The sequence below is a fragment of the Triticum dicoccoides genome, chromosome 6B (assembly GCF_002162155.2).
Source record: "Triticum dicoccoides isolate Atlit2015 ecotype Zavitan chromosome 6B, WEW_v2.0, whole genome shotgun sequence".
Lineage (NCBI taxonomy): Eukaryota > Viridiplantae > Streptophyta > Magnoliopsida > Poales > Poaceae > Triticum > Triticum dicoccoides.
In genome coordinates, this window is record NC_041391.1 from 275,202,888 (window position 1) to 275,214,787 (window position 11,900).

General features: G+C 40.3%; 1 protein-coding gene across 4 annotated transcripts; it reads left to right on the forward strand.

The window, feature by feature from the left end:
* Nucleotides 1-350: 350 nt before the first annotated feature.
* LOC119323162 (coatomer subunit beta'-2-like) lies at nt 351-11,345 on the forward strand. 4 transcript variants are annotated; one of them, XM_037596745.1, is made up of 26 exons: nt 351-588; nt 862-882; nt 969-1,030; nt 1,160-1,214; nt 1,765-1,801; nt 1,876-2,201; nt 2,303-2,434; nt 2,515-2,663; nt 3,034-3,102; nt 3,390-3,540; nt 3,631-3,696; nt 4,275-4,463; nt 5,096-5,236; nt 5,329-5,403; nt 5,599-5,775; nt 5,881-5,972; nt 6,059-6,175; nt 6,250-6,364; nt 6,444-6,515; nt 7,171-7,367; nt 7,460-7,553; nt 7,979-8,085; nt 8,274-8,439; nt 10,053-10,167; nt 10,794-10,843; nt 10,952-11,345. In XM_037596745.1, exons 1-25 carry the CDS (start codon nt 586-588, stop codon nt 10,811-10,813), a joined length of 2,748 nt encoding a protein of 915 aa, XP_037452642.1. In that variant the 5' UTR covers nt 351-585; the 3' UTR covers nt 10,814-10,843; nt 10,952-11,345. The 4 variants fall into 4 exon arrangements, 2 of the variants coding, with proteins under 2 accessions (XP_037452642.1, XP_037452641.1); XR_005156152.1 differs by having other exon boundaries at nt 352-588; nt 10,053-10,215; nt 10,794-10,858; XR_005156153.1 differs by having other exon boundaries at nt 352-588; nt 10,053-10,215.
* The last annotated feature ends 555 nt before the right edge of the window (nt 11,346-11,900 follow it).

Sequence of the window (11,900 nt, forward strand, 5' to 3'; positions counted from 1 at the left end):
CGAGAGCACGGCTTCACGTGAGTTCCCCGACCTAGAGGACGTCGCCATCCTTGATCGGTGATTCCGGTGAGCCCGCCGATGAGATCCGCGTCCGCCTTCTTTTTCCCTCGAAAACCTGATCGCCTAGAAGGGGGTTAGGTTTTTGGAAAACACCATCCGTGATGAAAGAACTTAGATAGCGCCATTGTACATTGTCCGCAGTAGATCATTTGGTAAAGTCCAATAACAACGTCTTAAGAGCTCAGAGGACGATCTCATCTACCGTTGCTTAGCTACTACGTCAGCAGTAGAAGTCAACATCGGAAAGGCTAACAGTGCAACACACGCACACACACAACCTTCAGATCCAATCGACCATACTACTGCCTCCGAGCGACCGAGACCCCGTTTGCCATCACCCCCTTCCTCCTTCCCACCCTTCCTCCTTCGTTCACAAATCTTCTCTTCTCCGCGCCGCGCCCTCCCCCTCCCGGCCCGGCGAGAGGCCACCCAAGCGGCTCCGCCTCTCACGCTCCCGCGCCCACAAACCCCCAGGAACCTCGTCCTCCCGAGGTTCCCGCTTCGGCGCGCTTCCGAGCCGCCACAATGGTACGTGTGCCTGTCTCCCGCCCTCCCGACAAATTGCTCCCTCCCTGCCCCTCCTCGCCGCTTACACGCGAATGCGATCCGAGATCAGGCGATGGCGGGGCTGGCCGTCGCTTAGTGTGTTCGTATCGCGCGCGGGCTACACGCCGCCGCCGCGGCGAGATCCGCCGCGAGACATGTCGAATTCCCGGTGGATCTGGGGTTCTGTTGCGCTATGTACTGACTTGATTTCCCTTTCTCGTGTTTTTTTTTGGGTGATGGCCGTGAATGTGGCAGCCGCTCCGGTTGGATATCAAGGTAATCGCGACGCCTCTTACTGGGATCTACTCGGTGAATGTCTGGTGTGGTGTCGCTGATGTCGGTTTTGTGTTTGGTTGTATCAGAGGAAGCTCGCGCAGAGGTCGGAGAGGGTCAAGTCCGCGGATCTGCATCCGACAGAGCCATGGTTAGTGGGCAGTTCGTGTGATGTGAATATGATCTTGGTTTTGATTTTGGCTACGAAATTCACGTGCGGGTGATCAAAGCTTCCGCCAAACCATGGTAAATAGCGTGACCATTCTCTTGTGCTACACAGGATTTTGTCGAGTCTTTACTCGGGGAGTGTCTGCATCTGGAACTACCAAACGCAGGTAGGTGACTGTTCACAGCAGCCCGCCTTCATAATCTGCCTTTGTAATTTTTCAGCTAAACTCGATGAAGATTATAAGCAATGATGATGGTGTCACTTGTACCTTGTATGTTGTAATGAAACTAGATATTTTCGTTCATGTATAGAAATGAAGATGTACTTAGATTTAATTTGTATATTTCTGAAACGCGATTTACGGTGTGTATAGTAATGAGCTAGGTGATATGCCACTGGTAGTGACTTATCCTAGAAGGGGAAAAGAGAGGGAATATCGAACATGTGTAGATTAGCAATTACGTAAAATCCAGAGAAAAAACGTTGATGCCACTATTTTTAAAATCTACTGACGAGGTTAAAGTAACAAGGAACTTCCATCTATTTTTAGGTAATTGCTAATATATATCTATGTCACTTTATTATAAGGGAACAAAGGGGCAGAGGAGGCTGAAAATGAAAATGCATCTTTTTATCTTCTTATGACTGAGATAAATGACTTTGTATAGCTTATCTTAAGACTTGACTGACAAAACTATATATTTATTTATCCCTAGACAATGGTGAAATCATTTGAAGTCACAGAGTTACCAGGTATGCTTTCCCACCGAATTGCTTACTTATCTTGCCAGATATACCATCATTTTGATATATTATGTCTGTCGCAGTTCGTTCGGCTAAATTTATTGCACGGAAGCAATGGGTTGTTGCTGGTGCCGATGATATGTTTATCCGTGTGTACAATTACAATACAATGGATAAGGTCAAGGTATTTGAAGCTCATACTGATTACATCAGGTGTGTGGCTGTTCATCCAACCCAGCCTTTTGTGCTGTCATCATCCGATGACATGTTAATTAAGCTTTGGGATTGGGATAAGGGTTGGGCGTGCACTCACATATTTGAGGGGCATTCTCACTATGTGATGCAAGTCACATTTAACCCAAAGGATACCAATACTTTTGCTAGTGCTTCCCTTGATCGCACGATAAAGGTTTGTATTTGTTCCTCAAAAAGATGCTGGTTAAACTGAGTCCTATTTTGTATCTTGGTCTGTACCCTGCCTAATATCCTAATATTGAACGTGAACTTCAGATATGGAGTATTGGTTCTCCTGATCCTAACTTCACATTAGATGGCCACTCAAAAGGCGTGAACTGTGTTGATTACTTCACCGGTGGTGATCGACCATTTTTAATTACTGGATCTGATGATCAGACTGCAAAGGTGTGTCATCTGCATTGAATTGTGCTATTGTGAGGGTATATTGGGATTGATCTGACTTATTACTCAATTTGTTGGATCAGGTTTGGGATTACCAAACCAAGAGCTGTGTTCAAACACTTGAAGGACATGCACACAATGTGTCCGCTGTCTGTTTCCATCCAGAACTACCTATTATAATTACTGGCTCAGAGGATGGCACAGTTCGCTTGTGGCACTCTACAACCTACAGGTACCCTCTCTCTCTCTCTCTCACTATGATATTGCTTGGAGATGATACTAACAGTGCGCTGTCTGAAAACCGGCTTTGTTTTACTAACATCTATTTAGTTACACGCAATACAGTTACTGGCTGTAGTTTTTTTCTTCTACATGTTTTTTGTTTGCAATAATAGTAATATCTTCTGCACTGGACTATACACATTCGTTATTTCCCAACTCATGCCAGTTTATTTCTTTAAATTGGCAGTGTAGATAGTGCCTTGTTCATGAATCATGAGCAAGAATGTGGTCTATTCTTAATTCTTCCATTTCTCCCAAGCATTTAATTATTTCTTTTCTTGTAGAACAAGTGAATAACACTTTGCTTGATGCACTTACAGGCTTGAGAACACTCTTAATTATGGTCTTGAGCGAGTTTGGGCTTTAGGATACATGAAGGGGTCAAGAAGGTAATGAATATTTAACTCTTGCTCTATTCCAGTTCTATGGTAATATGGTCAATGTGAAGGGCCAATACACGAGTATGTCTTCTCATCTGCTACTGAAGCTCCACACGCACTAACAATCCATTTTCTTTTTCTGCGACACAATTTCCTATATCGTGACAACATTGTGTATCTGCTAAACTGTTTCTTCCAAAAAAATTCTTCACTGAAAATGCAGAGTTCAGGCTTTTATTTACTTGTTCTTTCCTTTCAAGTTAAGGTAGTGACATATAATATTTTAATTTTTATAGGATTGTGATTGGATATGATGAAGGGACAATTATGATAAAAATTGGCCGTGAAGTTCCGGTTGCTAGCATGGACAACAGTGGAAAAATCATATGGGCGAAACATAACGAAATCCAAACTGTTAATATCAAGACTGTTGGTGCAGGCAATGAGGTTCTTCTTCTTTGCCATGTTAATGTGTTGAAGGCTTGTTAATTTTGGTATAAGCTTTATGTATGTTCTGTAACCTGTATCATCTGTCAGATTGCGGATGGTGAGCGATTACCGTTGGCTGTGAAGGAGCTGGGAAGCTGTGATCTTTATCCACAAGTAGGTTATATTTTATATCGTAGTGAATGCCTCATTCACATAGCGATGCTGTTATTTGTCATCTAGATGTTTGTTTTTACTCCCATGTTTCTGATTGGTCGTTCTTTTTTCTGTTTAAGCAAGATTCACATTACTATAGAACATGTAATCATGCATGCTAAAATATTTTTATTCAAATTTACTTTGAGATGTGCAGGATTGTGAGTTACTTTTGGTGTAACCACATTTTTACATTTAGATATCCTATTATTTCCGGCATTTACAGTTGCTGTATAATGAAGCTCTTCTACTGAAGTGAAATGCATAAATTCATGATTAGTAATAGCACAATATGGAATTGAGTGTTGGTTTTGAATTAAATTTCGATGGTTTAAAGAAGTGCGCATGAGGTTGTTATGACTTATGACCACTAAGAGTTTCAACTTGCACATTACTAAGAGATTCTTCTGTACAACTTGCACATTACTTTGAATTAACAGGAATTTGTCTTCATGTTAAACAGTAAACCTTTTTTGTAGCTTTACTTGTCTATTGTTCCATTTTCATTCACAAGTTAATAGCTTTGATTTTCATTTCAGAACTTAAGGCACAATCCCAACGGGAGATTTGTTGTTGTATGTGGAGATGGAGAATACATAATTTATACAGCACTAGCATGGAGAAATAGATCATTTGGGTCTGCACTTGAATTCGCTTGGTCATCTGATGGCGAATACGCTGTAAGGGAAAGCACCTCAAGGATAAAGATATACAGTAAAAATTTCCAGGTTTGTACCAAGTAAACATCTCCATTTCCCTATTATTGAAGTATTGATGTGTAACTATTATGGTTCTGTCTTTGAGAAACATCTATGGATAAGAGAACACACAATGCTATAACACAAATTCCATTTCGTGTTTTATTCCCATCTTCATACAAGAATGAACCCAGAACTCCTGCAATTTATAGATGTTCAATCGATATTTGTTCTTTTTCATAATACAAGGGCTGTTTGCCCAACTAACCATACAAGCTGGCTGCGCATTTTCTAATAATAACGGTAGTCAGGGCAATTTTGTCTCATCTTATCTTGATTTCACAATTTCCTATCTATGTGAAAAATGAAAACAGGCATATGTTAGAAACAAGGAAAGATATTTTCTTATGTAAACTGTAAAGTGCAAAGTAAATATATGACATGCACAAGTATTTTCTGCTGCTGGTTTAGGACCAGACTGGGAACTTGAGCATTTGGTAGTCAACATATTGTATTTTGCATGTTAGTATGTGAATGCTTGAACTAGACACTTGCTTTGGGGTGGAGAATGAAAGGCTTGAAAGCTAACACTTGAACAACTATTTCCATATGTCAATCTTTGTTACTACAAAACCTGAAAGATGGATATCTAATAATTTCAGGAGAGGAAAAGTATAAGACCAACATTCTCCGTCGAACGTGTGTTTGGTGGAGTATTATTGGCTATGTGTACAAATGATTTCATCTGCTTTTACGACTGGGCGGATTGCAGGTTGATACGTCGAATTGATGTCAACGTGAAGGTAAGTTTATTGTGTTTCTTCAAGAATCAAACACCTTTTCCATGTCATCTGGTATGTTATGCGACTAAAAAAAATCTGCTGTTCTCTTGTAGAATCTCTACTGGGCTGACAGTGGTGATTTGGTGACAGTTGCAAGTGATACATCATTCTACATTTTGAAGTACAATGTGAGTTCTGTTAAGAACTGTGTTGCCTTCTTACAGTTTGTAGTTATGTGACATCTGCAGGCGTTATTTACAAATGTTCTTCTGTTGTGTTAATTGTGCCAAAACGTCAGCAACTCTTACATCAAGCACTTCTATGCAATTGTTTTTCTAATTTAAAAGTCTATACTAATACAACATTATCTCTTTACCTTCCAGAGGGATGTTGTATCTTCTCATTTGGACGGAGGGGGTTCAGTTGGTGCGGAAGGTGTGGAAGATGCCTTTGAACTGCTTCATGAGATCAATGAACGCATCCGAACTGGGCTATGGGTTGGCGATTGTTTTATCTACAATAATTCTTCATCACGGCTTAATTACTGTGTAGGAGGAGAGGTGAGTGTTTTTATCATATCAAAAGGCGTTTATATGTATGATTCCAGTTAGATCACAAGTTACTGTTTTTATCACTCCCAAGTCATACGGTTCCATGTATTACAGGTCACAACCTTATTTCACTTGGACCGGCCAATGTATTTACTAGGATATCTTGCTAACCAGAGCCGTGTCTATCTTATTGACAAGCAATTTAAGTGAGTTTTATCTTTATTGCCCTGGTATTCTTTTATGGCATCAACTCACAATAAACTTCTGAAGCTAACACTTCTTCTTATTGTAGTGTTGTTGGGTACACTCTACTCCTTAGTTTGATCGAGTATAAAACACTAGTGCTGCGTGGGGATTTTGATCGTGCAAATGATATTTTGCCATCTATACCGAAGGAACAATATGACAGGTGCCCCATGTTCTACTATTTGTTGTACTTTGCAGTTTTTGCCTCAGCATACAAAGATAACCTTTTAATTTCAGTGTGGCACATTTCTTGGAATCACGGGGCATGTTGGAGGAAGCCCTTGAGATAGCAACGGACTCTAATTACAGATTTGACCTGGCTGTTCAGCTTGGCCGCGTTGATGATGCAAAGGCATAGTTGACTATTGTTTTTTCACATTTCCAAGAAAGTTCCCTCCTTCATTCAAATATTCTGAGTAGTTATTTTGCAGGCAATTGCTCTTGAGGTGCAAAGTGAGTCCAAGTGGAAGCAGTTAGGGGAGTTAGCTATCTCAACTGGAAAGGTACACAGCTACTGTGTCTATCAGTTACCTTGTATGCTCACTATATACTGTGCTTTTGGCTCATCTGTAGTATGCTTGGTGGTCGATTGGGTAGTGTTGCGGTGCATCGGCACCCTTGTATCTTGTCTTGGGTGTGTGTGTTGTGTGGGGTGGTGGCGTTTGTTTCGGATTTGTATCTCTGGTCGTTGCTTTATATATAAAGCGGGGCGAAAGCCTTTTTCGGTATATACTGTGCTAATGAATTGGATTGTTTTGCCATATCACTTGAATTTACTAATATTTGATAAATGGATGAGCTAATAACTATGACTAGGCAGAATACAACCTAATATAATACGGCATGGATGTAGAGATGTATGAGAGCACAGTTTTGATGGAAAGGATGTGCTTTAGTTGTTGCTCAACATCATGCTTGAATCAGAAATGCTCTTTCAATTCAGCATGTCCTCTTCAACCTTAATTTTAACAAAAAAATAGGAAATGTAAAAGCTAATAACTCAGCGTCGGAATGAGTCTTTAAGTTGCATTTAATAAACTTTGCCATGTTATGTTTCTATCTTGTACTAGGATGCAAAACCTATATAAGTTGCGTCCAAATAACTTTCCCATGTTGTGTTCCTTCTTCCTTCTCATGTGTCATACAACTTTTTTGCAGCTCGAGATGGCAGAGGAGTGCCTTCTACATGCACTAGATCTCAGCGGTCTATTGCTTTTGTATTCATCCATTGGGGATGCTGATGGGATAACAAAATTGGCATCTATGGCTAGAGAACAAGGAAAGAACAATGTTGCGTTCCTTTGTTTGTTCATGCTAGGCAAGTTGGAGGAATGCCTTCAATTGTTGATTGAAAGGTATGATCGTTTTAGTGAGACTGTCCTGTTTCATACATCACTTCTTCAAACATGTTATTGTATGTTTAACTGTGCAACTGTTCTCTATACAGCAATCGCATTCCGGAAGCAGCATTGATGGCGAGATCTTATCTTCCGAGCAAAGTCCCTGAGATTGTAGCATTATGGAAAAAAGATCTCCAAAAGGTACTGCCAGCCTTGTAAATTCTTTGCTTTTGTTCTCTAGTTTCCAGGCCTTCATGATAACAATTTGATCTTAAACTGTTAGCGCACACATCTCCTCAGCACAAATTGTTACTTCAACATAAGTTGCACAATGAAGCATGTAATTGTCGTTCGTCAATTCCATGATATGGTTCAGCACTAGCGGTCACAGAGTTGGATTATAATGATGCTTCAAATTCAATAAGAATAATATCCGAGCTAACTCCAATACACTGAATTCAGGATGGTTACGTATTGTTTTGAGTGATGATGTAAAGATTAGCTGGAATCCTGCTTTGCTATTTGTTGATTTCTCTCTTGTTTGGACTTATGCTGCACTTCCTCTAATGTCCAGGGGCCACATCTTACGAACTGATGGTGTTCGCTTTGTTTCATATGCTTCGCAGGTAAACTCAAAAGCAGCAGAGTCATTGGCAGATCCTGATGAGTACCCAAACTTATTTGAAGACTGGCAGATTGCTCTCAATGTAGAAGCTACTGTCGCCCCCAAAAGGTTTTGGTTCATTTATATTGTTAAAGCAATGTTGCTGTGAAGTTTTACTGATCACATTCTTTCATCAATGCAACTAGGGTTTGGATTTAGCTTTAACTGGAACATCTGACAAAATTGAAAATGATGCCAGTGCATGTTTTTCAAGCTATTAATTTGTCACCGTTCTGACAAAAATCCTCTTTTAACAGGGGTATCTATCCACCTGCTGAGGAATACATGATTCATTCTGAAAGGCCCAATGAGAGTCTTGTGGAAGCTTTCAAGAACATGCATGTACAAGAAGAGGAGGACGTACATGAAGAGGATGTACACGATGAAGAGGAGCTAACAAATGAAAATGACACTGTTCAAGAGGTATTACTCATGCAGAAAATAGTTGCGTAAGCCGAAAATAGCTTGCGCAATTAGGCTATTAATTCGTTATAAAATTTGTCAGCACTACATGTTCTTTCAGTTTAGTAGTTGATTGTTGGCATGTTTCCATTAGAGGGTTAACATTTGCGCCTAAAGAGAAAATTATACATTTCCAATAAACTGATGATAAATAAATTAATCATGTGCACGACTGCATGTTATAGTTGCAACAAAATAGACCTGCTCAGTAACCTGTCGGTGTGTGTTTTGCATCACTACCCACTAGCACTGCATCATCCTTTCCTTGTATGTTAACAACTGAGACAATATTAATGGTATAAAGACCAAATGTTGAAGAGTTAGTAATCATGATCCTTTCCATGAAATTCAGTCATTATCTGCCAGTGGGGAATCTTGTTTGGTTTATCTTCTTTCGGAAGATATCCCATGCTATTACCCTCTGGGCCGAAGCAGTTTCTCTTATTGTGTCTGATTCATAGAGAATAAGTGTATTCGTTGTCAGTGTGTTTCTACTATTCTTGGTTGTAAGATGGGCTTGCCGAGTGGTATTTTTCTGCCATTTGATACATTTCTTGGTGATACGAATATCGCTTGAACACATTAGGGTGAGCTTACAAATGCACAAATTATTTGGTATTTTGTCTTGGACAGTGCGCTAGGGCGTGGACGTTCGTGCCCATCTCCCTTATGTAATTCCACGCCCCATTTAACCTCCCGGTGGTCTTCTCCTTTGTAGTCGACATGATGTCAGCCCCCCTCATCTCCTCATCATGCTCTCTTTCCTCTTTCGTCCTCCCCACTCATCTCCTCCCATTGGTGGTGCCCAAGAGAGTCTGGTCTCTAAGGCCTGGAACCGATCGCTCAGTATTTAGATTTTTTGTTTTATCCAGATCCTCATCCTCATGCATTGTATGTTACTATATACTCCCTCCGTTTGGATTTACTCGTCGTGGTTTGAGTTCAAATTTGAACTAAAACCACGACGAGTAAATCGGAACGGAGGGAGTACTTTAATATCTTTAACTCAGTAGGCCTGGAAAGGGATTTTATATTTTTATTTCGTATTCTTGTTGCAATCCAAACAAGCCCCTAATAGGAATATTTCTACGACTACATTGTTACCACCAAGGCTTAGTTTAGCAGCACAGTATTTTGAAAACCATAGTGATCTAAAACCTCAGTATTTCAATCCATGCGTAATGAATGCTCTGGTATGTAAAAACCACTTTTTTCAGTTTAGTGTACAAAAACTAGGTCAGGGCCTCTTTTTGAAATACTGCGAAAATACTATGGTTTATAAAACTGTGGTATTTGTTGACCCCAAGCACACCAAAGTTGTCAAGACAATAAAAAAACATAGTATGAATGAAGGCCTCTTTAAAAAAAACTATGGTGTATGGAAAATGATATTGTAAAAAAACTCCAAAAGCTTAGCTGCCAAATGCAGCCTGATTGGTACATTGTGTTGGTTAGTCAGGTCAACTTATGGAAGTCACTGCATCTATTTTAAATGTAAATATTTTTATGTTCTTCTTTTGGTCCCTATCACATTCCATCCTTGCATAAATGATAACGCCATCTTGCTTCAACAGGTTTTTGAAGATGACGGAGCAGAAGAGAGCCAAGAAGATGCTGTTGAGGTCGAGGCTGATGGTTCTACTGATGGCACTATCCATGTGAATGGAAATGATAGTGAGGAACAGTGGGGTACGAACAAAGAAGAACCATCAGCATAAAAGCTGTAGTTGAGCAAGTGTACAGTCCCAAATCCTTGTTGGTCTTTTCTCCCAGTGCACCAATAATCTTAAGGAAAACCTGCTGCTGGATGCTATTTGCCTATTCTGGAAATATAGACATCCTTCAGTTGCCTAACCATTTAGCCTTTAGCTTCAGGGCAAACCTTCTGACTACCTGAAGTCTGATAAGTGTCCCCATAACCTGGGGAGCTTCGGGGAGGTCAAATGACTTACGAATCCCCATTAATTATGTTTTGGAAGATAGCCCAACAGTCTCTAAATAAAAAGCCTGCGAAACCAATCCTCTTCCCTTGTTGGCCTATTTAACAATTATTTTTACTGTTTATGTAGCAATTGACATGTCGTTCCTTTTTTTTGTCTTTCCCCGATTGATAATATGGTAAACGGACGAAGTGTTTAACAGACAACTAAATTGAGGCGTGTAGCAATAAGTTTTTGTATGGACATTGTTTAAAAAATTCTAGTTAATCTGTCAAACAAGTTCATTAACTGGTTTTTGTGTGAAGTGTTTCTATTGGCTGCTTTGTTAACCTTTCAAAGTGTTATGTTCCTAATGTCTGCCTTGTTGTTTTGCAGTGCTGACTCCTGACCAATAGTGGATAGTGGAACAGCAGCCTGCTTAAGAGGTTCGGTTTGTAAAGGCATGTCATCTTCCGAGTGCCGATCATACATTTTTGTGTAGCATCGCATTTCTTCAGCTAATGTGTTACAGTTGCTGTCCTTTCTTGTTGCAGGTTTGTTACTGGGTTGATGTAAAACTCGTTTCTCCTCATTCTATAAGCTTTCATGTGATCTAGGATTGGCTTATCCGGTTACAGTTTGGGCAGCAATTTAATTAGCACTTTAGTTCATGTTATAGAAAATTTTGCGCTTCATTTCAAATAGATAGTCTTCCGGGATGTTTCACAGGGTTGTAAGAGGCTGTTCGTTTGGAGATGGATTTTTGTTTGGTGGTTGGAAAGGTGCTATATGCTACACTAAGTACATAGGGCAGTCGCCTGTCAGTTTGGGAACATTACCCTGGTCCCGTATGTAAACCTCAGATTGTTGAACACAGTTATCGGGTGTGGTGGGGGCTCTGTATCTCCACTGTACAAGTTTGTTTCAGAAGTTATCTACTATTCACGTGAAGCCGTTGCTCAGACTGGGCAGGGTCTAGCTGCGGCACTTACTCATGCAATCGCTGGGGCAGTGTTTGGTTGCCATCAACCCTTCTTGCCAGGCCTGCTGAGCATGCCTGCAAAAATTGAGTGTTTGGCGAAGATAACAATAAAGTTTTGAAAAAAAATCTATTACAAATCATTACGAAAGGGTAAAATGTGTCATGACTTGTCATGAAATCGTACCCACCGTACCAGTGTTTTGATTTCTTTCCATACCAGCCTTACCAAATATGTAAAACGTGGATCGGAATTGCAAAGGTGTTCTAGGGTTTGCACCTCCTATTTATTGGGAGATTTGGTGACTATAGTTAAAGCATCTACGGCCGGATGCCTCAAACTACCCTATGCGCTCAGGTGGACGGTCCACCTTATATCGGCCCTAAATGCTTGGGCTGACCAACACCCATCATTGTAGTGTAATGCAATGTAAAACAAATTTTCTTGCTTATCACTATGAAGATGCATGTTAGGTTTGATCTGATTGTTACCAACTTTGTAGTGCAATGAAAGGAGAGTTGGT

Excerpts from the sequence above, each read along its gene's own strand:
- LOC119323162 (XM_037596745.1), top strand. Across the intron at positions 5,973-6,058 it reads CTTATTGACAAGCAATTTAA|TGTTGTTGGGTACACTCTAC; the intron begins GTGAGTTTTATC and ends TTCTTATTGTAG. Across the intron at positions 6,365-6,443 it reads GCCGCGTTGATGATGCAAAG|GCAATTGCTCTTGAGGTGCA; the intron begins GCATAGTTGACT and ends GTTATTTTGCAG.